At 40.6% G+C, this 25,637-nt stretch overlaps 1 protein-coding gene across 2 annotated transcripts in view; it reads right to left on the bottom strand.

Moving 5' to 3' along the window:
- Nucleotides 1-25,637, bottom strand: part of cdk18 (cyclin dependent kinase 18) — a 58,706-nt gene that overhangs the window by 7,668 nt on the left and 25,401 nt on the right. Inside the window, exons 1-11 of one of the 2 annotated variants that reach the window (XM_011475317.3) lie at nucleotides 23,956-24,053; nucleotides 21,884-22,019; nucleotides 11,026-11,162; nucleotides 10,056-10,187; nucleotides 9,844-9,900; nucleotides 9,132-9,246; nucleotides 8,394-8,488; nucleotides 8,247-8,309; nucleotides 6,486-6,609; nucleotides 6,033-6,153; nucleotides 1,958-2,055 (exon numbers count right to left, since the gene is read on the bottom strand). In XM_011475317.3, coding sequence (XP_011473619.2) covers nucleotides 1,958-2,055; nucleotides 6,033-6,153; nucleotides 6,486-6,609; nucleotides 8,247-8,309; nucleotides 8,394-8,488; nucleotides 9,132-9,246; nucleotides 9,844-9,900; nucleotides 10,056-10,187; nucleotides 11,026-11,162; nucleotides 21,884-22,019; nucleotides 23,956-23,964 — 1,087 coding nt within the window. In that variant the 5' untranslated portion in view covers nucleotides 23,965-24,053. Of the gene's footprint in view, nucleotides 1-1,957; nucleotides 2,056-6,032; nucleotides 6,154-6,485; nucleotides 6,610-8,246; nucleotides 8,310-8,393; nucleotides 8,489-9,131; nucleotides 9,247-9,843; nucleotides 9,901-10,055; nucleotides 10,188-11,025; nucleotides 11,163-21,883; nucleotides 22,020-23,955; nucleotides 24,054-25,637 lie in introns of those variants that run through there. The other variant, XM_023955113.1, reaches the window with a different exon arrangement.

Genomic DNA, 25,637 nt, shown 5'->3' with positions numbered 1-25,637 from the left:
GGCTCCAGATCGGTACCGGCCCCAACCCCCGGGGCTCCAGATCGGTACCGGCCCCAACCCCCGGGGCTCAAGATCGGTACCGGCCCCAACCCCCGGGGCTCCAGATCGGTACCGGCCCCAACCCCCGGGGCTCCAGATAGGTACCGGCCCCAACCCCCGGGGCTCCAGATCGGTACCGGCCCCAACCCCCGGGGCTCCAGATCGGTACCGGCCCCAACCCCCGGGCTCCAGATCGGTACCGGCCCGTGGGCCGCAGACAAAAAAGAAAAGCAAACGCTAACATTGAAGATTTCCGTTTTGTTTATTTTCTGATACTGAAGGAAGTTTTATTGTAAAACACTTCCGCTTTCTGTTCCCAACATCTGTTTGTCTTCATGCGTCACATGACTTTAAGCAACTGCTTGGATCGCGAAGTTATTAGCCTAAAGCTAAAAAGCTCATAAAAAAACAAACAAAAAAACCCACTTGGAAAGTTTTATTTGAAGAGAAAAGAAAAAAAAAGCTGCTTTTTACAGACAAAACCAGGAGTTTTACCAGAAGCCGCTCTGCCTGAGACACGGCAACTGACTTTTTAATGTTTCACACATGCAGATAATAAAGTTGCTGACATGATAGATTTATTATTACATGTAGAAAATATCAGTTTTACAACAGTTGTGTCATTTTTCTTTTGCTTTATTTGTCCATCACACCTTAAAAGTTGGTCTCAGCTAAAGTTAGCTCCGGTTGTTAGCCTCCACTTCGACATCTTCATCTTCATCACAAAGTTTAAACGTTTTCCAGAGAATGAAAATGAAGATTCAATCAATTAAAGTTGTGAAGAAACTTGTAAAAGGGAGATTAAGGCTGAATTAGGCAGACGGCTGTTAAGAAACTTTAGCACTGAATATGTTCCTGTGATAAAACTAAACACCCAATGAATCAGGATTTATGCAAAAACAAAATACGAAAAATCTTTTTGCTCTGAAAGATGATCTGAGCCTCAGTTAAGTTCTCAGTGTTACATTGGCATTCAACGGAAAGATGATGGAATTTTTACAAATCAGAAACAAATTCTACAAATCAATTTTCCTTCACTGTCATCTGCAATGACAGAGTTTTAGGGCCACAAAAAGAAATAATAAAATAAAAAAAGGAAAGTTACAAGATTTAAACTGGTAAATTTACGAGATTAAAGTCAAAGTGAGCACACAGAGCAGCAAGTGAACGCCACGCAGCAGCAGAGCAGAGCCGACCGACTAAACTTAGTTGAACAGGTGAGCTGAATGTTTGGTGACCTCAGATGGCGTCTGAACGCTGACTTAACATTGAAACTTGACGACTCTGACGCGTTCAGTGTGAACGCAGCATTAGACTTTGCATTGAAAGTCGCTGTAAACTTAGTTACTTTTACGAGTGCTTTTGATCTTATTTTTTTTACCCCAACAAGACCACATCTATTTAGAGCCAAACTGTAAAGACCATATGAATATATGTTGATGTGCTGTAGGAGTGGTAGTTAGCATCAGTTCTCTGTTGTCCAACAAATCAATCAAATCAATCCATCCATCATCAGAACTTGCTGAATCCCCTTTCAGCATCATGGGGTTGCTAAAGACAACCCAGCTGCTGTTGGGCGAAGGCGGGGTACACCCATGACGGGTGGTCAGTCTGTTGCACACAGGCGGGGTACACCCATGACGGGTGGTCAGTCTGTTGCACACACTCACACATCTAGGCATCATTTAGATTCACCAATTAACCTATGAAGCATGTTTTTGTTTTACTGCGGGAGGAAGGCGGAGCAAACCCACAAATGCACGAGGAGAACACGCAAACTCCACACAGAAAAGTCCCGGCTGGGATTAAAACCAAGGCCATCTCTCTGTCAGTGCTAAACACTACACCCCTGTACAACCCTCAACAAATCCATATGTTGCAGAAAGAAATACTCATAATTTGAGAATTGATGCCTTACCCATAAGCCTAAAAATGAGGTGCAGCTCCTCCTTGACAGTGGCTCCAGGAAACATCGGACGGCCTGTCGCCATTTCATACAGAATACAGCCCACGCCCCTGGAAGAAAAGAGAGGTGATGAAGGAAAAAAAAGAAAACTCCCCCCTTTATTAAAACACTTCAAACAGTGCTGCTAATAAATGCAGGCGAGTGCGGTGTAGGTGGGCTCAGTCAGAACAGGCTTTTGTTCGTGGCAGGGCAGTGGGTTGAAGAGGCGCTGCGTGGTCTGATGAGGGGGTTCTGGGTGAGCTCAAAGCTGAGCGTTTCTGCTGCTGAAGATCCTTCTGTAATCCTCTAATTTTAGCAAAGCGAGGGGGGTGTTATCACCGCAATGAACTGCCGATGTACAGAAAACACATGACCTGCACCTGCGCCCGTCTGCAGAATCGTCTGTCTGTCATCACACTTCAGGTTTTGATAGGGATAGGGTAGAAAATTCAGACAATGGGAATGTCTTACAGGTATTTCACTTCCACCTGCTAGATTTACAGAAGACTGAAGTTGACATCTTTACAATCTTTTGGGTGTATTACCTAAACCGAAGTTTGGTTCCTTAATTGTCACAATCACACGTACGGGTGGATCGGGTGTCTGCTGGCAAAAAATGGGCAAACCCGTACGGGACGTAAAGGTGAAGTGCACAAAAGGTCCTAAACTGTTTGGTGAACCCATAGAGTGAAAATGTTCATTTACATATTTTTCTATGGGTGTGCTGCGAGCAACAGGTTGTAGCGATTTGCTATACAACAGATAAGGGAAAAGTAAGGGCCAAGATTTTTCATTATTTCAACCCCAACAAATCCTGGGGAGCCTGTGACTGCTGTGCAAGCAATAAGTGCCCAGTCCTTGCGTGCAGCCTGACTGTTAGAAATGAGATCATTTGTGCGGACATGTGGCATTTGCACACGTCACTAAGGAGCCAATACTCGTACCTCACTGATGATTAGAGTGTGGCATAAGTGCACTGCACGGCAACATCTCCTGCAAGTCATATATGTTCAATCAAATCAAATCAAAATCATTACCCTTACAAACACCTTCCAGTACATCTACCACACGCATGACAGTGGTATGTTCCATTTTCATAGCATCCCTTGAGGTGGTCGCATGGGCCTTAAAGGAACCGCAAGACGCACCTGTGCTCACCTTAAGATGCAGCCACTCCTCTCTATGACCCTTAAGATGCAGCCACTCCTCTCTATGACCCTTAAGATGCAGCCACTCCTCTCTACGACCCTTAAGATGCAGCCACTCCTCTCTATGACCCTCCATGAACCGGGAAAACCCAAAAACCCACAGCACCCATTCGGGACTAAACCCGTACCGTACGGGTGTATGTGACTAGGTCACTGTTAAGTTAAAAAATAAAAAGTTGATTTCTCGAATAGTACGCATCATTTATTTGGTGGAAAAACTGTCTCTTGAACTCTGGTCAGACAAAGAGGTGAAATCTAGTTTGCCTGAAAACAAAAGTCTCAGTCGAAGCTGCACGTGGATGTGAGGCATGTTTGTAAAATTACACTAAAGTCCAGTTTGATCTGCATTTTGGAGAAGAAACCTTGAAGTTGGTTGATTTTGTACCTAATGGACAAGTAAAGCTGAGTCACAGCAACAGATACATTTATAGAGAATTAGCAGGAATGAAGTCATTCACCATCCATCCATCGTCATAAGCCACCTTTGGGGTCAACCCAACTACTGTTGGGCGAGACAGAGTACACCCTAAACAGGTCTGCCCAGGGCTCCAGACTAACTTTTTTCACTAGGAGCACAGTGGCCCCCAACTGAAAATTTTAGGGGCTCAACCAGAAAATTTAGGGGCGCATACCGTAAATCAACATTCTAACCAAATCTACTAATTTCCCCTGTATTACTAATAAATACTTTAATAATAGATGCAGAAATTACAATGTGCTGTTTCTAATTCAGTGTCACATTTTATTCTGCACTTTTGAAGATGCAACAAGAAGGTAAACTGACAGCACCATCGCTGTCATGACAGTACAAATAAGTAAAGAAAACGGATGGAAATTTATCTTTGTGACACCAAATAGGTGCAGCCAAGATGCACAATAAGCGTGTTTGAGATCACCCAGGTGAACTCAACGCTGCACAGAACCCCTGGTGTGTGACATATATTTTTGTTTTTGCTCCAACATCAACTGTCAATCATCACAAAAATATCGTGACAAAGGGGTGGGAGCAAGGGGCAAACCTACCCGGACACAGCTGGAAACTGAACTGACTGAAAGCTGCCCTACAGACTACAAAACAATGCATTATGGGACATGTGTCCTGATGGTTTTTGTAGTGGAGTGATTAATTAAAATAATTTAAAATACCAATTCATTAAAAAAGGCTACATACATCACAAAACATTAAAATAATCATAAAATATATAATAACACAGATCATACTAAGGGGGAGAAGAATATTGAAACTAAATTGAATGTTAAGGACAACTCCAATTTCCTGTTCTCCTTCAGTCTTGCTGCAGATTCGCCTTCATCTCACAGCCCCCCCCCGCCTGGTCTCCCCAACGATTCAGGCGAGCCGCCGGTTCATCTCAAACACGTCTGTCGTTGCATTTTCCCCACGTATTTTCAGTGAGTCTAAAACTAATGTTGTTTTTGCTCGAGTGTGTTTAAAGTTCAAGCCCCGTTAGCTGTCACGCATGTAGGTGTGGGACATTTATTCTCCTCAGCTGACCCGACTCCCGCGGGAGCGGTGTGCTGCCGTAACGGCCGTGCATAACCGTTTGATGCGCCGCCGTAACCAAAACCTAAACCTTCCTCCGGTTCTGTGTGACCCAGAGAAAAGTTCAGCACGGACTGCATGTATTTAGAAAATTACGAGCGAATAGATACGTTCTAAAGGAAAGTAAGGAACTCCTTAATGTGGTACGGGGAGGGAGCTGTCAGGTGTCCTGCTTTCAGGCCCTGTCATCGTCAAGCCCCCAAGAGTCATATACCCCACTGTGATTGGTTGGTCAGCTCCGCGCACGACAATGAAAAAGTGTCATTCATACAAACTGGCGGTCTGCAGTAACATTAAACCTTCATATTAAACATTAAACCTTCAAAATATCATCTTGGGGGCCGCAAATAGCCCGCGGGCCGCGAGTTTGAGACCCCTGCTGTACATTCTGGCACTGGTACACTAGCCGCAGGTCGGAAGAACGAATCAATAGTTCGCTTACCCATAGTTCAGACGCACATATCAGGTTGTGATATTTGTCTCAGTTTCCTTCCCACAGATGTTTACGCGCACTCGATTATCTCTAGGCCCCGCCCCCTCCACGCATTTTAGCCACTCACAGTGGCTTTCCCTATTCTTCTCACACGCAGTGGCCGCCTCACAGACAGGTATCACGCGAGAGTGTACGTGCTCGCGTTTCATGAGTATGTGCGCGAGTGTGTGTGTCTGCCTGCGTCCGTGTGGGCTTGCGTCTCATTGATTATTTCATTGATGATTGACGTGCCCCTTCCACATTTAATGTATAAAAAATACGAAGGGTGGGGGAGGCAAATTTACTGGTCGCGCATGTGCGACTGGATGTAAAATTCAGTCGCACACTCTCAAATTTTGGTCGCAAAATGCGACCAATTGCTCGCAGTCTGGAGCCCTGGGTCTGCCACTTACTCTCACATGTACACCTAAGGGCAATTTAGAGACAATTCATATATGAAGCTTTTTGGAACGTGGGAGGAAACCGAAGAAAACCCACCCATCAATGAAGAGAACATGCAAACTCCACACAGGATGGATCCAGACGGGATTTGAACCAGGGCCTTCGAACTGTGAGGCATGAATGCTAACAACTACCCCACTTTTTACTGATGATTTAAAAAAAAGGAATGTGGTGTTTAAGTGTTACTTAAGGTTAGCAGCCTAAAAGTAGTAGTCCCAGAGCAGAGCCCTGTGGTACACCAAAACTAAGAGGCTTGTGAGAATGACTTAAATCTCTACAAAGTTGTGGAGGTTAATTGTGTGATTGGTTCTTTGAGTCTCCATGAACCCGGAGTAAATGACTCACCACATGTCGATATGCATGGAGTACTCTGTGGATCCCAGCAACACATCGGGCGGCCGATACCACAGTGTGACCACCTCATTGGAGTACGTTTTTGTGGGGACAGATTTGGCTCGTGCCAGACCTAAACAGCACAGGATTGACAGTGAATAAATATGTAATATTTCACAAATGAACATTTCCTCAGTAATTTCTATGACTGTCTGGGTGTAGCTGCTCAAAAACCATCAACACCGCTGGTGTGTTTGGCTTCATACTTTCAGCATCAAACTGAGGAAGCTCGGGAGAGAGGGGCCTGGTTGCTATGATACGGGACATAAAGGCTGCCGAAGTGATCCGGGCAGAAGGAAGCCCCCAGCGTGTTAATAAAATGAAATGAAGCTGACAAACAGCGTGTTTTTAAACAGCACTGGTGGAAGGAAGCCCCATACTGCAAAGGGTTTTAGGTCTTCCTACCAAAGTCCGCCAACTTGAGCTCGCCCTTGTCGTTGATGAGCAGGTTCTGAGGCTTCAGGTCTCTGTGGAGAATTTTTCTTTTGTGACAGTAGGCCAGACCGCGTAGCAACTGGAACATGAAAATCTGCAGGGAACCCAAAAAAAAAAAGAAAAGGTAAGAGAATTCAGCGTCCATGTATCTATCTACACAGGGCGGGAAATTAATGTTTTACATTTTTAAAAATAGATTTAGTCCAGAGAAAGAAGTGGACACTTTTAAGACAAAACATCCAAAATGTTAGAAAATGTCATATTTTTCAGTTGGGCTTCTTTGCATTGTTGGTCGGGGGTGCGACTTATACTCAGGTACGACTTATATGTGATTTTTAAAAAATAAATAAGCTCCTTTGTTTGTTAATTCCCCACCAACAATCACTAGAGGGCACTGTAGGTGTTGGTATCAGTGTTTGTTGCTGACAGTAACGCAGAAGAAGAAGCACTGCTCAGACAGACAGGCGGTGTTCACACTAGGGTTGGGCGATGTCCCTTAAATTGGCCGTTGACGATGTTTGCTGTCAACCATCGGGATGGACGATGATATCGCTGAGGGGGGGGGAGGGGGGGGGGCTATTTTTAAATTAGTAATATTAGTATAAACTGAGGGAAGTGACTTTAACAAAAGAAGTAACAAACAAAATAGAAATAAGTAGTCCGCTCCCGCACTTAATTAGTCAAGTGCACCGGCGGAGCGCGGACTTACAGCTTTGTGTTTGAGGGGAAGGGGGGGGTTGCTTTGTTACATGAGCGGTATGTGTGGGAGATTTAAGACTGCGATCCGTCCCGCAGCTCTAGGGGTACGAGCTACCGAACTCAGAACCGGGTCTAAAAGTGTGTGTCTCAGAGCAGAGCTCGGATCGTCAGCACACACACCGCGGTTTGAGCTTCAAAGCAGAAATGTCGCTCAGTCCTTAGAAACCGTTCAAACAATCACGTGGATTAGTGTTTCCAGTCGTGTCCCGACTAAATAAAGGCTGATGTTGTTCCCACATGTTTACGTGCAGCCAGGATGCAGATTGCAGCACCACCCAAAGCTAATTTTGTTAGCCCGTGTTAGCATACTGCTAATCCTGGCTTCTTTCCGGCTACGTTCAGAAAAAGCACTGACCACGCGGATTAAAATCCAAATGATGAGCGAACAGGCGTTTCATAATAACCGTAACATTATTAAAAGCACGTTTAGAAGATCGTCTCGTATATGACCGAGCTGACATGTCAATGTATAAAGCCGCTCTGCGCTGTTTAACATTGTTTTGTATTGAATTGTTACATTCAATAAAGTTTGAAAAAAAAAAATAGCCGCTCAGCGGAACCGGAAGTTTTTCAGCCGCTCAGAAAAACTTCCGGTTTTTCAAACCCTACTGCGCATGTGCGAATGATTTATTCCGACCGAAAGTGTGACCTTAGTGAACGTTTGTTATATTCTGAAAAGGTTTTTCTGGGCCCATGTACACGGTTGAATTCTAATCCGACCATTAATCACATCAAGATATTTTGCACATGTAACCGCGGCTTATGGTGTCGACTCGCAACGTGGCGGGGGCGTGGCATCACGATGGTGTCTCTCCATCGGGATGTCACTCACCCATCACGATGGACGATGGTATCGTCCATCGGCACAACCCTAGTTCACAATGGACCAGCAGGAGAGGCTTCTTATTTTTCTACGGTTTACCAGCACACGTCTAACACCTACAGTCTCTAAAAGCCTTTTTCGAGGTTTACCTTGACATTATGCATGCTCATGAGACTTCCACAGTTGTCCAGATAATGTTTTAGATCCCTGTCCTGTAAGAAAGACAATATCATTCCTTTTGGAATCAGTTTCCTTTCAGTTTCCCTTATCTGTTTTTTGATTACTGATGTCCTCACCAGATACTCAAACACCAGAGTGAGGCAGCGGTCCGTGTGGATGATGTCGTGCAGCGTGACAATGTTGGCGTGTTTGAGGTTCTTCAGCAGAGACACTGGTTGTAAAAGGAGAAGACATAGAACATCCTGTTTTTAAGTCCCAATTTAAAAGACTTTTTCTGTCAAAAGACAAAACGATCAATTTTTCAATCCCGTTCTGGGTCACAGGGTTGCTGGAGCCTATCCCAGATACTGTTGGCCAAAAGCAGGGTACATCCTTGGTAAATCCCCAGTCTGTTGCTGGGCCACACATTTACACACACAATGTCTACTTACCAAAATAAAAGCACTAACATCTTCCATTTCTACCACATTTAGGATTAAACATGTTAAGATATGGTAAGGTTTAAATGTTTACATTCACATTTGCATGTGTTAGGCTGAAATATAACAAAATCTGCAAAATGCTTCATGATTTTGGTTTCCTCTCACTTCCTAAGTCAAGACAAACATTTTTGTTTCTTCAATTAATAGCAGAATCCTCAAACTCTGCAGATTCCAGTCACAAATTAATTGTATATTCATCGGTCTGATCAGCAAAAGTAACCAAAGGAAAAAAAAAACCGTAAACTAAGCGGATCGCAGTGGAAGAGACTTCACTGAAGTCTTTTTCAAATTTTCTGTCACTGTGAACGCGTGGACTGAAGCTCCCAGCTCTGGCTACACCAGTTTTAAATGGAAATCATCAGATCGTCTTACCCTCCCTGATTGCAGTGCAGGGGGCTCCTTCCTCGTGCTCCAGCCGAATCTCCTTTAGTGCAACCAGGTTTTCTGTGAGTTTGCTTCGCCCTTTGAACACTGTGGCGTACGTTCCCTGCAAACATAAAGAACCACAATAACGTAACGCCACCCATTAGCGTCCTGCCCCCCCAGCTCATTTATGACCCAAAAGCAGAGAAGATCGGACCAGGCAGTGCCAAAGCATTGGCTTCAAAGGCCTCACTCCATTAAAATCTTTTAGGAAGTATGACACTATTGTGGTTCTGATGCATCTTTTTTCTTCATTCATGCCTAAAATGGAAAAAATATTGAACCAACACATTTGCAGTACAGTTTCCCCTCAGACAGGGAAAACAATTCCCGTCAATTCTTTGACTCCACCCTCAATTACTATTACCATGGAAACACAGTAAATATGTAGCTGCTTGACACGACCAAGCACAGGTCAGATTAGGGGTTTCTCTTGGGGGGGGGGGGGGCATGCCTCTACAAACATGGCTAAACTTGCCCTGTCGATGTTTTGGTGCAGCATCTACAGCAATGGATTGGGCTAAACATTAGCTTAAGCGAAGATTTAAAAATCAGTGCTTTCCTTTGTCTGTAAAGCAATTCAATTCAACGTATATTAATTCAATTATATTAAATTTAATTTAAATCCAAAGAAGTGCGTGATGAACTGATGGTGTCGTACCTCGCCCAGTTTGCCAAGCTTCACGTATGTCTCCAGTTTCCCAAAGCCTATATCCGACTAGAAACAGAATAAATACATAAATGACTTTTGAACACATTCTTGGTGTATGCTGTAGAGGCATCATGTTAGAACTAACAGGAATCAGAACACGTGATACAAAACGGCTGTGTGGCGGAAAAAATGGCGGTAGGATCAATCAAACAATTACTGACCAGAGAAGCCCGTCTAGACATGCGGGTGAGAGGTTTGCAGGGCGCAGAGTTTTCACTCTCCTGCTGCAGCTTCTTCAGGAACTCTGGAGGCAGGCGGATGTCCATGGGCAGAGACATGCGCTTACTCACATCCTGCAAGAAAATGATCGCCAAGAGGAAAATCTAAACAATGACTTCGCTGGAATTTTTGCTCCTTCCTAGAACTTTTTAGGTCCAGCGCACAATCAGTGAATATCAGTTTTGTAAGTAGAGGCCGGGACCAGACTTAAAAACATCAGAGTGGCATTTACGACTTTTCACCCTGACTTTTCATTGAAAGTGATTGCTCTGCCACGTTTTCAAGCCCAGTGAGAAAGTAGCATCAGTGGGAAGGTGAATGAAGCTGCTGTGATGAATAGTTGCATCTCTTGAACAATAATCTTCTAATGATGCCCTTAATGAATGAAGTAAAAAGGCATTTTATGCTTTTAATGAGAAAATTGCATTTTTATGGCTGTGAATGTGCGTAAGCTCTCAGTTATCGCGCTTCGATTTGTCACTGCTTCGCTCGGTGGCCTCTCAAGAGCTGAAGAGTCATAGTGATTCATCTTCTTTCCGCTGGGATTTTACCCGAAAAGGTGAATCTGTGAATGTTCTTGCATCTCAAAAAAGAGGAAAATGCAGCCAAATGGGAGGGTGAGAGTGTCTAAGGTGATTCATTTCACTGAGTGGGCAGACGTGGAAATGGAAAAGTATCTTCAGAGTAAGACGTTTACCCTCTTGTGCTCTGGTTAATCCCATGTGTAGTAACACAGCAGTGGATTCACTGTGGAAGAGTCAGCACAACGAACGGTGCAACTGAGCAACAATTGTCAGCAACTTTGCAAACACGGGAGTAAAACACGTACATTTCAGAGCAAGGTTTCTTTTTTTTTTTTTTTTTTTACTTGAGTTTGGCCGAGTATTCAACCTCTGTGGCTTTGCTACTTACTTCCATGGAGAAGCGTCGATGCTGTGCCTTACTGTGGTAGTGGAGGGGGGATGGAGAGTGAGCTCCTGGTGTGGTCGCTTCAGGGCTCAGAGGACTGCCGTCATGGGACGGAGGACCAAGGCTGTCCGGGGTCAAATCTGAAGCAGAAGGTAACATGGTAACATCCAAAAACTCATTTAGTCAGGGATTTAGGTGATGGTTGCAGTTTGGAGGTGTTTTATTTACGTAATTCCAATTTTTTATGTTTCTTTTACATCAATGTCCTTTTGTAAACTTTTCTATTCCTTCAATTTTTAGCTTTTAGCTGCATTTTCTTCTTATTTGTTAAGCTATCTTTTACCTGTGTTTTTAAATGTCTTGGTGTGTTATATTCCGTTTTCCTTCAGCTTGCATTATTTTTAGGTTTTATCTTTTTTTTAAAGGGTCTATACCATGCCCAATCAATTTTTTGAGCTTGTAAGAGTATTAAAATGTTCATTCATCACAAAAAGAAACCCTAAAGTGGTTTTTTAATGCGTTCACGCATTTCTGAGTATTCTTCTAAAACCAGTGCTCTGAGCACCAGCCCCTCCCAACCCCCAGAACACGAACTGTGCGTCATTATCGTGCCGTTTATATGGAATTTATTAGTGATTCGTGAGTGGATTACATAATTTGAATGTGAAATATGCGCCGTTTACTCAATATAAAGGTCATACATCAGTGGTACATGCCTGAAAAGTCCATTAGGCATGCGTGGACATACGTGTAATGGTCATGGAAAGCCACAATTTGCGTATGCATCTAACAAAAATCACACACAAACATGCATGGAAACTACGTAAAATACTAATAAACTGCGTAATTCTCAACCGACCAAAAATGTTAAACAGCAGAAAACCGAATTCACGTAAAGACCCATTGGCCAAACCATCGACGGACAACTTCGCACATTGATGAATGACAAACACAAGGCAAACTTATGAATCACGCATATCATGTATGCGCCACAAAAGACCGAAATTTCATACGTGGAAAATGTGCTAAATGTGGCGGCTGAGTGAACAGACACGGAGAGGCCTGGAGTGATACAAATTTCTCCTTTTTGTTCTCTCAAGTGGCTAACAATGCTCCTTAGGACGTCCCCTTGTGTGGATCAGTTGTGTTTGAAACCTGCTGCAAATGCAGGGTTCTTATTTTTTGGATATAGTTTTAAATTCTGTAATGAAAGCTTTTTATTCAGGGATTTAAATCATTTGTCAATTTTTCTATAAACTTTCTGTTTTAATTTTCCAAACATAAAGGTTTTCTCTTTGCAGTTGTTATCTTTATCTTATTGACTCTGTTTTTTATTCAGATTATAATCGTTACTTTAATAAATTAAAACTTTCAGTACTTTTTGCTGAGCCTGGTGAGAACTCTTGTGTTTGGTTCACAAGTCGCCGCTTTTATATAAACATTTATCTGGAACGCTGCAACAGAAATAAATCTATAAATATAGGTGCTGGTAAATGTTTGCGGACTCTCCTTGAGTCAGAGCTTGAGTGGGTTTAAGGCGCTGGCGGAGCCTCCACACACCGAGCTGCAGATAATTGGAGGGAAGGGAAGGTGACGTGTCATTTGGAGCTAATTGGTGTTTTGCAGAAGAGAGGAGGAAGAGACAGGAAGAAGGTCTGGAGGGCCAAGAATCAACACAGACGCTGCAGGCATGACAGTTATTTGGTTTCCAGGAGAAAACTTTTTCTTTCAAGATATGGAGTCAGTGGACGACTACTTAGGTCGAATACATTTTTATCATTTAAATTCCACGTGAAAACAACATTATGTCTTGATTTGTTTTGGGGTTTTTGTCCACCTTCTGCTCACCAAGTTTTTTTAAGGCTTTGTTATTGCAAAGAACAGGAGGATTTAGCATCATTTTGTTTTCATCCTTTATCAATTTTAGGGTGCAAAAACATTTTATTAAGATTTTTCAAGTGTACACAAAATATGCTTCAAATTCACGTACTAAAACATAATTTTAGTTAGCATATGTGAACAACTTCATATACAATTAGCATAAAAAAGGAGGAAAGTGCAGAAGTGAGGAAAAAAGAAAAGAAAAAAGGTATGCAAATGGGGAGGATATATGAATTAAGGAATCATTTATCTTGTAAAAAAACAATATTGATAATGTTTTTGATATTTTTTATTTTGTTTGATAGAAGCAGGTAGAAAAGCAAAGCGTTCTACTATAGTACAAATGGTTTTACTCTAAAACAGTTAATATCACACAGGGGAATAAAGAAGACATCCAATAAATGTCAGAGGGGTAGTTGAATCAATTATTCTATATGTACATGATGAAATGTTCAAAAGTCTACTTTTAGATCGAGTAATGTCATTCATAAAGACTTGTGGAGGAATTGTGTCAAATAGAACAAGCAAATGTTCAATGTAAACAAAGCAAAAAGGCTTTCGTCAATGTATTCAAATGCAGTGTGAACAGAACAACAGAATATTAAAACATATACAGAATTTTAGTGTCATTTCTTTTCTGCAGACATCAGATCTTTATAATTGGAGGAAATGCGCTGAGAAAAATCAAAGAACCCAGAAATAATGTACCCCACTCATAATGCGACCTTTGTCTAATGGACTCTATTGTGTTGGGAACATTAGACTTTGATCATCACATAACACTGTGAATCGTGTGTTTGTGTCTTTTGAAGCTCCCGCTATGGAGCTGGAGCCGCAGTTTGATCCTTCATTCATCGGCCACCTTGCTGGTATGGCAGACCTGTCGACGTGTGCACACACAACATATCATCAAGGACCTACAGTTGCCATGGGGACGGTGGCAAACAAGGTAACCAGGTGTAGCTGCAAAACAAAACCTATCTTTGGCACTATCTTATATTCAGAGCAGCTTAGCCAATACCTCCCCATGTCACAGATTTCTAATTACAGCATAAACACATGCAATTAGTTAACACTGCCAGTGTCTAGGTGGCTGTTAGAGAGCGCGGACTACAGAGAGGCTTTGGACAGGCTGTTAGCCGTTTGAATGGGCGGGACGGATGAAATAACAACCTGTTTACTGGTTATTTGAATATCACAGACACACAGTGTTGCTTTGATCTCCTGATGCTAATTAGCTCCACTAAAGGCAGCGCTAATATGATCACGACCCCCCCACGGCGCCCCACCGCTGCAAGGAACTCAGGAGGAATATGAATGAACGCTCACTACGATTTGCAGTTCCTGCACCTTAGAAATGTTCAAAGATAATTCAGAAAAAGTTGCATTATTCCCATTGAGTGACATTGTTAGTTTCCATGAGAACTTTTTCATTAAAGCAGGGATTCTGCTTTTATCTAAAAGCACACACACTTGTTTTATCTGAGCCCACACGCACTACAGTCGCAGGAATTTTTCAACAAAGTCTCTTTAAGACATCCCTAGGGGCTCTTTACACCTTTTTAAAAAGCCTAGTAATAATCTGCATAGTCATTACAATGTGACAGGGGAGGCAGCAGAAGATAAAACATTCCATTCCATTCCAATCCAGGCCCTAATTTTCTACATAGAAATGTGTGTTGATCGGTGTGTGAGCAGCCCTTTGTAGACCTATGTGTGCATTGTGGGTAAAAGTGTGTGCCACATAAAAACACATGTAAATTGTATTAAAATCAGGGACCCCAAATGCTTTAAATCTTTTATTTAGTACAATCAACACCGTGGTGGCAGCAGGTAGGTGGGAATCCCTCCGTCGCCTGCTCAGGTTTTTCTTATTTTGTTTCATCATTTTCTTATTGTCATCTTTTTTTTATTTTGACGAGCATTGACTTGTTTACAGCTTATAAGCAGGATGTCTGCTGCTCTTTTTTTCCCCCCACCACCCCCGGGTCCGGTGCGTTGTTTATTCGGTCAGCTGTTCTCTCCTTAGAACAGAAAATGCTTCAGGACATCGCTATTATAATCTGTTTTTTTGTTGTTATCCAACAGAACTATGGTATCAAGATAAGGTATCAAGACAATTTTCCTTCCAGGGGATCAATAATATTCTCAAAGGTTTAACTCTGTTGTAGTTTAATAAATGAGGCTCAGAGCGCATGCTCACTCAGTTTCATCGATGTTTCCGGACTCGATGTTGTTAACAGGGGAAATTTCATTTTCAAGACAAGCAAGAGTCGTATTCAAACGTAAAACTAAATGTTGTATTTAAATTTTTATCTGAAGTTGTGCACAAAGTATTCATTTTAAGATAATTTTGTATTTATGCATATGTTCGTTATTGATAGTTATGTCACCACATTTATTTATTAAAAAACGTTTTTTTTTTTCAATAAAATTGATGATTGATGATTTTTGTCATATCAACTTTTAACTTGCACGTTTTTTTCCCATTAGCAGGTAGCTTAAAATGCAACAAAGGATTAAAAAATATATATAAATCAATTATTTTCTATCTAAAAGGTCAAACAAAACACTAGTTAGCATCATTTTGTTCTTGCTTTGGGGCCCAAAACAAAAATGGTCTTTATATGGGTTAGAACATATTGGCTTTTCAGATTTAATTGAATGTAATTCATTTAATTTAAAAATGCTAACAATGTTGTGGTAAATTATGCACTTAGATAACAGACATGCTAGCTAATATTGTCTGTGACTAACGGGTTCGTGCTAATATTTTGCACTTTAATATTAGTAAACAGTAGCTTATTATTAAGTTTATTATTATGTGTTATTATTAAGTACTTAGTTTTGATGTTTTCCTCAAACTGTCCAAAACCAGGCTTGATGGGATGTAGAGCGATTGTCTTTCGGAGTAAAAACTGCACGGTCATGTTTGTGTGACAGCAGGGACAGGCTCTTCCTTTGACCCTGAACTGAAAAATGAATCAATTAATACAATTAGAGCTGGCTGTCAAACAGAAGTTGTGTATCGCGGTGACTAATGCAATTGCCCTCAACATGACATTAGCATATTGGAGCCTCGCTAAACAGATTAAATTGCTCTTCAATGTGAAATGTAAACCGGGGCATCCTGCCAAAAACCACACATTACAGGTTTGCAGTGCTGGAGACCAGAATAACATATGTTCATATTGACATACAGTAAACACTTGTTTTTCGCGGGGGTTCATTCCAAAAAGAACCCGTGATAGGCAAAATCCGTGAAGTAGAAACCTTCATTTTTTTTACAATTATTATACAATTAAAAACTCTATAATACATTGAAAAGAAAGAACAAACCATTTTACAGGCTCAAGCATTTGTTTCACAAATAAAAGTACTTTAGAAACGTTTTTTTCAACAAATAACTTCTGTACTGTACTGTCAAATAATAATTTGAATCATCAATGTGAACAGAAGGCTTCAAATTGCGGAGATTAGCCCTGCCCACTGCGACCCGAGTAATTGGATTAAACGGGAGAAAATTTAAAATGATTATGAAAAAAAATACAAAGTACAGTCGGACAAATAGTGACTCAGGTGTATTTCACTGCTCTTCAGACTGAGCCGCTGCTTCCTGACTCCGCTCTGCAGTGTTTTCTCCTTCTGAAGCCCGCGGTGCAGCTGTGTTTGTTCAGGAGAAGAAGTGATAGTGATAGGCAGTTGTTGTTGTCGCTCTTTTTTCTATGGGTTTTAGAGAAACTCGAAATTGCAGGAGAATTTGCACGTAATGTAAATTCGTCAAGCTGATTTACGTACCTGTACATATTAAACTGCAACGTTATTGACGCACAGGTAGAGAAGAAGCGGAGTGACTTTTTAGCCAATCAGAATGCAGAACACAATGCACGATGCAAATCCGTGAAGTAGCGACACCGTGAAAAGTAAACCGTGTTATAGCGAGGGATTACTGTACATGCTTTTCTGCACTGCAGTTTGTCCAATTTAATTGAAAAAAATTCTTAAATCAGTTACCTGTTTTTCATATTTGTGTTAGATCCCATCTTTAGAAAAATGATTAAATTATATAATGATTACACTGTAGTCCGTTTTTATTTTGACAGTTTGCCTGGTTTTATTGTGAAATGAAAAAATCAAAAACAAACAATATAAGCAATTATGTATCAATTACATTTTAAACCTTAGAAAAAATTGCTATATTTGACCAATTATATGATTATTATAGCTCATTACAATGAACGGCATATTACTATTCAGGTTGGGAGGTTTTTTTTGTTTGTTTTTTACTCATACTCCGTTGTCTCATACTCTTTAAAATAATATATTTAAAAATTGTTCTGGTACCGTCTTTGAACGTAGCCCGTTGTGAGGACTATTGTTGTAAAATCGGGCTATATAAACAAAATTGAATTGAAGTGAATTGAATCGTGATAAGTATATTGTATCGTGAGACATATACGCGAGAAGTATTGCATTGCTAGACTATTGCCAATACACACCCCTATTAAAAAGTGATAGTAATTAACCCAAAAAAATAACTATATTTTGCACTGTGAGATTTACATTTTGAAAATATGTTCATAAATGTATATTATTCAAGATTATGTACTGAATCTACATGGGCTGAGAAAGCTAAAATAAATTCAAAAAAACTTTCTCTTAGAGCTCAACTTTACGGAATATAGCACAAAATTCATGTTAAGGTCTGCCTGCAGCTCCAACAGACCACATTCTGTGTTTGTTCTTCCGGTCCCTCAAGCATCATTAAGACCCACGTCTTTAAAACTTGGGCACTTTTCAAATTAAATTAAAATAAGCGATTTCACCTTTACTGAAAAAAGGGGGGCTTTAAAAAAGACTGAACCAAGCAGGTAACTGCATCTACAAACACCAGTTTTTATTTGGAAAGGTTGCAGATGCGCTCTGAAAAATGAACGTTCAGGGAAAAAAAGAAAGAATTTACTCGATTCACTGGACTTTACGTCAAATATCGTCTCCAAAGATTCCCACAGAACTGACCTCAGCAGAACCCGGGTGACAGAAATACTGCGTCAATTATCTTTTCTGTGTAAATTCTCTTTAGTTATATTGTTTTGAGTCATGGAAATGTTGTGTTTTGCCTGACATTTTACTGCGTTAGCATTGTTCTGGGCTTTCGTGATTGTAATTTTTGTTCTAATCCATCTGCTTCCTGACTTTGAATCGTCCACCACACACATGATCTCTATGCTCTCTGACAGCTCACCTTCTGTTTCTGTTTAGTGTGGCTTTTTAACTAGTGATGGGTCGGTGAGGAAGCCGTTCTCAGAGCAGGCTGCTGTCATCATCAGAATTTGTTTTTCTTAAACCACATTTAACAGCCCCTTAACGCTGACAAACCTCATCTGGATGCTGTTTTCTGTTTGATTTCTAAATGTTAGTTTTACATTTGGAGAAGTCTTGTCTAGCCTACCAATAAACTGTAACACATAATGTAGACTAAAGTCATCCCCATACGTTGCTCATGGTGGTTATAGGCTGGCGCCAGCGTTAAGACAGCTGAGCCACCACCATGAATATGTGTAGATGAGTGAATGGGACTGAAACTGTGACTGTAAAGCGCTTTGGACCTTAAACAAGGTGGAAAAGTGCTACACAAGTATACACCGTTGACCGTTTTTTTACCATCCACATGATTCCTGTCTTACTTTTTCTCTACAACACAATAAAAAGTGAACAATGTAACACCAAATAGTTGACATTTAAATGAGACATGAGATGATGGCTGAATAACCCCCATCTTAAGTCCGTTTAGTCCATAAAACAAAAACAATGGTCAGGGTCAGTCTACTTTAACCCTCTGGCCCCTTCCTATTGATCCACTTCTAGGAGCATAAGGTGTCCGAACAAAAACGAGTGGGTTCTCACATTGTGACATCATAAAGTGAGGAACAGCTTCTTCCAGGAAGAAGTCTGCGCTGCCAGCAACCCCCCACCCCCCAAGGCTAACACACACACATACTTTTTCCAAGAAGCTAGCGGTGGCTAAACGCTTTTGTAAGGCTCCACGATACGCACATCCATCTTTGCCAAATGTTGTGATGTGCGTTTTTGTGGGTGAAACGCAGACACGCTGTGGAGGCCAGCTCTAGGATGACATCATGAAATGGGTGGCACTCACAAGGAGCAAAAGGCCTCGGACACCGAGTTGTCATACTTCCAGGTAGGAAAATTAGCTGTTTAAAAAACTAATCGTTGTTTAGTGTGCCAAAAGTAATACATTATCATATATATGGATATATTTTAGTCTGCAAGGCTTATAGCATGATATAGAGCTTTTGAATATTAAGTTTGGAAAATAGATTTTGATTAGTTGCTTCAACAAGGAGCGGGAGGAAGTGAACTTGTATAATCCCAGTGCCCTCAGAAACGCTGCGAGAACAATCGATTGGAGTGTCAGGAGCCATCCCTTCATGCATTTGTTCTCCGTGTCCGCCTGCTTCCTCCTCCGAGCATCAGGAGCAGACTGAGGTTCTCTCTGGAGGATTACAGTCCACTAAAACAGCTGCTGGCCTCTGCCAGCCAGAGAGGCCTCCCTTTGACTCAGGAGACCCGCAGCCTGATTGTAAAAAGTGTTTAATACGCCACAGAAATAACCTGAGTTTTAAATGAATAAATGAGTCAGGAGGGGAAAAAAAACAATTGCCCTCCTTTTATAAGTAAATATCCTGTCAGTGACATGAATGCTTGTATTTATTTAGCAAAGATTAGCCGCTGAGCTTAGATTGGACAAAAGCATTTGGATGGTTCCACAAATTTCCTGAAAGGTATTCTGTGGACTAATGAGATAAAGGAGGAACGTTCTGGAAGGTGTGCATACATTCACAGTTGAACAACATTATAGAAAAAGATTCAATTTTTAGGCACTTTCTGTGCCTAAAATGTCTTTTTTTTGCCCCAATCGCATGCTGTGTTTCACTTTGACAGTAGCTGTATTGAAGCGTAACCTTTATTTTCCAAGAAATATCAAGTTTTTCTTGTTTTTAGGGCCCAATTAAAAACGATTTTGCTCACAATTATTTCGTAAAGTCTTGTGCAACTTTTTTTTAATTTTTTTTTATCATTTCTTCTTAAGAATCCTGTTCCATAAAGGAGTCAGAAGCGGTTGGACGGCCAATTCAAAGTGTAATCAGCTTCTGTGTGTGATGTAATTCTGCTTATTTTAGCCTAATTTGTGCTCGGAGCAGCTGATCTTCTGTGGGGGCGGCGGTACCAGTCAAGGCAGGAAAAACCTCTGCTAATCTCAGGGACACAGAATCTGAATGTGGATGTGCTTCATTACCCAAATCTTTGCTGCAGCAACCACGAGTTTGTTTGCCGTCAGGATTCGGCCTGTTTCTGTGTGTCTCGTTGTTTATTGGGTCATTTATCAGACATGATTATTTAAGAGTGACTTTTTGTAAAAGAGCAGTGTGATTCTTACATCTGCAGAAGCGGATTGACTAAATCAGGGCCGACCAAGACGCCTTAAATGATCCATTTTGTCAATGCTCCAGTCTGTGACTGTTCCACATGAATAGATTCAACCATTTGCACGGTTAAAACGTTTATTTTTATGAGGGGAATTAATTAAAGAACCACTTTAATGAAACGTGTGTTTCTGGTGTTTTTAACATGTTCTTGTGGCATTTTTTAATGATGGGAGACATATACAAAGAAAAGTAAGATTAAAACTGCATTTGTGAGTATTTATTTAAATCGTAAATCAGGAGCAGACGAAAAAGATCTAATTTTTTACATAGAAAATACACTGGGCAGGCCACAAGCTCCATGCTCCAAAGTCAGTTGAATCTTTTTTGCACCCTATGTCTGACTGTTTTACATCTATTGACGTTTGTCACATTAAGTCACTTCCCTGCACTTTAATCTTTAAATAATACTTGTAAAATTCCAATCGATTTTATTCTGTGGACAAGTTTTATGACGTGTGCGGCTGACCTCCTGACCAGGTCTATGGGGTCAAATTAGGATCACCAGACTGTATGTAAATGACCTGGTAGCCAATGGGCTAAAAGCCCCGCCCCCACATAAAACAGGATCCGCCTGACAACTGAATTGAAAACTGAGAACTGAAACAAAAACCCCAACAAAAACAAAAAAAACCAAATCAGAATCAGAAATACTTTATTGATCCCACACGTGGGAAATTTGTTTGTCACCATAGCAACTGACAGCAGAGGAAAAAAAAAAGACTTAGAATGATATAAATAAAAACAAGAACAAAGAAAATGTAGCATACATGCAAACATCAAGGTAGTATAATTTAAAAAGCTATTTACACAACAGTGCAGGTAAAAAGATGTGCAAAAGAAATGTGTAAAATAGAAAAAAACTAAATAAATAGATAATAAAAAATGTGCAAAGTTTATCTTTTGCATTGTGATTTGTTGTACAGGGTTATTGCATTGGGTATGAAGGATTTCTGGTACCGGGCAGTTTTGGAGCGGAGTTGTCTCCTAGAGAAGGAGCTCCGCTGTTTGTCCAGAACAGGGTGGAGAGGATGCTCTGGGTTATCCATGATTGAAAGGTGTCTGTTCAGTGACCTCCTCTCCATCACTGCTTCAAAAAATGTGGAAAATACAAACAAACTTTTGTTTTTAATTTGGAAGCAGTTTTAGGTTTATTTTTTTCTTTTTATTCAAGTTTTTAGTTTACAATTTTATTTTCAAATTTTCAACAATTCCTCCAAGTTAACTATGTTTACTTTTGAGTTTAAAACTATTTTCAAATTTTCAATCGTTTTTTTCTGGTTTTTCATTCATTTTAAGCTGATCCTAATTTGACCCCATACACCCTTGAAAAGGAGATCTTGATCTCAACGGGTTTTATCTTGATAAATAAAGGTTGAATAATTATTTTTTAAAAGGATTGATTCATGAACCACACATAGAGATGTGTATCAAACCATGTGAGAGAGTAAAGATGGCTGACTCCGTCTTACCCTGGGTGTGGCATATGTTGAGCTGATTGATCTGCTCAGTGAACTCATTCTCCTCGATGGTCTCAGTGCGAGGAACCGACAAAGAAAACCGCCTCTTGAAGTTCTTCATCTTGTTCATGGTGTTGAGGAGGAAACCCTGTAGGAAAGGAAGAAAAGAAAACATCACTAAGCTATGTTCATATCGCCCTCGGCAACTCGCGATCAAGCAGCCACTTCTGCTGAAAAGTCCATGGTTGTGTCCAAATTCCTTCACTACTCACTGCATAGTGCACTGTATAGTGCGTTCGCCATTTTGTAGTGCTGCCTGAATATACAACTTCAATTTTTACAACTGTTTTTGAGGTCTCCGTACAAACATGTGGCCCTTAAACACACATTGCCAGCTAAACCAGGTCGAACTTTGACCAATCAGAGACTCTGATAGCAACGTGGTGAAACTAACCAAACTCAGAGCATAGCTGGTTTATCTGGTGAACCCATAAATGGCGAGGAGCTAGACGACGTCTGCCTTTGTTTTTCAAAGATAAATTAAGGCCACTCGCCTGACATTATGGTAATCCCTATCAGCAAATGCAAGGACGCTAGCAATGAACGGAACTGTTTCCGTTCCATGCCCAAATTGCGAGCCCGACATATTGTACGAAGCCTCTTCAAATTGTAGGCAGCAGAGATGCACTAGTAAACAGTAGAAAAAGAAGAAGCCCCTCCCCGCTTGTCCAGTCTGAACACTGTGGGCTAAACGCACGTCAAATGTGAATGTAGCCCTAAGCTACAACTACATGATTGGTTCTTTCTTATGCTCAAAAGTTCAATTTGTTCTATTAGACACAGGAAGGAAACATATTTTTTGTTTGAAGTCATGGATGTGCTGGAGAAAAATCCGAATCAAAGTGTCATCACTCCTACTAAGCTGGAACAAGCTCCACAGCATGATGTTGTGCTGCTGTGATGGATCTTTATGAGGAGCTTGACTAAAGACAGCTGTCTGTGTCATTGGATAATGAGGCAGAAAGCAGCAGGAAGGCAGATGATTATTCCACACTGGGTTACACAAGCACAACCGGCCTGACTAGTTAGCTTTCACACTTCTTGCTCCTTTATTTTTGCCATAATTCTTTTTTAGCTTCTCTGGTTTTTCTCTGTGTGTGTGTGTGTTTGTGTCCTGTCATCTGCAAAGCCTGGTGTCATGGGGGTCTTTGTGAAATTTTCCCGCTGACATGAATTTGTGACTAAGCGTTGGTGGATGTGTGTTTGTGTCTCATTACTGCCAAACCTTTGGAGATATGTGTGGAAGATTCAATTACAGCTTGCAGCTATACTCCCTCCTGTTATCTTTTAGCTCCGTCAGGACGTTGCATTAAATCCTCGCAAAATGTCAGATGTTTCCTGTGTGGCGCTGTGCAGGTCAGATGGCGTGACTGTTACGCATACTTTTACAAACAAGTCAAACTATTTTTGATATTTTTAACAACCTGTTCTTTAATATAATGCCACATATGACAAAAAAGCACACATTTTTGGAAGATTAACAAACTAACCCTGCTAGCTAAAACTAGTTCATTACAAATCCAAAACTTTATTGACAAATTAGCAAGACAACGCAAAATATGCACAAAAATAAACAAAAAATTACACAACTGCTTACAAAAATGTGGTGCCAAATTAGCGAAAGAATACTAACCAATGAGTTACTAACCTAAAAAGAAAAAGTATTTTAACGCTAGTAGTAACATTGTTAGCTAAAATTAGTTCATTACAAATCCATAACTTTATTGACAAACTAGCAAGACAACGTAAATACGCTGAAAACAGAGACAGAAAATTCCACCACTGCTAACAAACAGGTGATTCCACATTAGCGAAAGAATATTAACCTATAAAGAAAACGTAATTTAACGCTAGTGTGTGGTAACATGGCTCTAAATTAACACGCGCCCACCCAACAAATACGAGCAAAACTTGAATTTGGCGGGTAGAACTAGAAAGAAGAAAAAAATTCACGAGCCACTGAGTTCATCATCTCTAACAAGAGGCTCAAACTCACAACCATGACTTTTAAGTGTCTGCCTCACCTCTAACATCCATCCCAGAGTTCGTTCAAAGATTTAACGCTGACTATTGCACAGTTTTAAAATTCACGTAAGCTGATGCAGGTGGTGCATTCATGGGCTACATGGAATTTCTGCACTTCTGCTTCATTCAGGTTCGCTGGTAATTTCTAGCATTTACTCACACTGACCTCAACTAAGACAAACAAACAATCACTTATTGCTCCACGTCATTCTAACTCTTTGAAATTAATAAAGCACACCACACAATGTATGCATGTTTTTTTTCCAATGCTTTTGGAAAAAAACCTTTAGAGTACAGTAAATATTGTTTATCACTATTTTCATACTTACTCTTCTGTTGTACATTGAAAAAAACATTTGTGATAAATGACGATGACTAGAAATAAACATTATAGGACTTTAATGAAAAGGTTCAAAGATCAGAAGGGTATTTTGCTAAATTAGCATTACATTTTTGTAACGTTATAAAACCTGATATAAGACAAGACTTTCAATAATTATTAGTGTTTTGTTTTTGCGAGAGAATAAACATTAACAGAAACTTTATAAGTAAAGGGAATTACTTTTTTGCTTTCAAATGCATACATTATTTTCCAGATACATTTTTGGCCAGTAGAAATCTACAGTGCCTTGCGAAAGTATTTGGACCCCTTGAACTTTTCAACCTTTTGCCACATTTCAGGCTGCAAACATAAAGTTATAAAACTAAATTGGCAACAAGTGGCAAACAATCATGAAGTCGAACCAAATGTACTGGATATTTCAGACTTTTTTAAGAAATAAAAAACTGAAATATTGGGCGTGCAAAATGATTAAATCCCTTCACTTTCTGTACAGCAAAGTCTCTCCAGATGTGCAGTGAGGATTTCTGAAAATGTTTTGTCTTGAAGAACAAGGAACACACCAGGCAGGTCTGAGACACTGTTGTGGAGAAATTTAAAGCCAGATTTGGTTAAAAAAATATTTCCCAAGCTTTAATCAGAATCAGAATCTTTTATTATCAATATGCAGTGCACAACGAAATTGTTTTTAGCAGCTCTTTTTCAATAAATAATTGAATAATTGCACATAGAAATTTAAAAGTAAAAAAAATCCCCCAGGAGCACTGTGCAAGCGATAATATTATAATGGAAGGAGTATCCGACCACTGCAAATCCACAAAAACCCAGCCGTCCGTCTAAACTTTCAGCTCAAACAAGGAGAAGACTGATCAGAGGTGCAGCCAAGAGGCCCATGATCACTCTGGATGAGCTGTGGAGATCTACAGCTAAGGTAGGAGAGTCTGTCCATAGGACAACAATCAGTCATACTGCACAAATCTGGCAAATCTAGAAGAGTGGCAAGAAGAAAGCCATTTCTTAAAGATATCCATAAAAAGTGTCGTTTAAAGTTTGCCACAAGGCAAAACCTGAAGCAAATCTACAATGGAATGGTTCACAGATAAACATATCCAGGTGTTAGAATGGCCAAGTCAAAGTCCAGACCTGAATCCAATCGAGAATTTGTAGAAAGAACTGAAAACTGCTGTTCCCAGACGCTCTCCATCCAACCTCACTGAGCTCCAGCTGTTTTGCAAGGAGGAATGGGCAAAAACTTCAGTCTCTCGATGTGCAAAGCTGATAGAGACAGACCCCAAGCGACCTACAGCTGTAATCACAGCAAAAGGTAACGCTACAAAGTAT

The sequence above is a fragment of the Oryzias latipes genome, chromosome 5 (assembly GCF_002234675.1).
Source record: "Oryzias latipes chromosome 5, ASM223467v1".
NCBI lineage: Eukaryota > Metazoa > Chordata > Actinopteri > Beloniformes > Adrianichthyidae > Oryzias > Oryzias latipes.
Note: the sequence above shows the minus strand (reverse complement) of the source record. Positions and strands in the feature narration are given on the sequence as shown.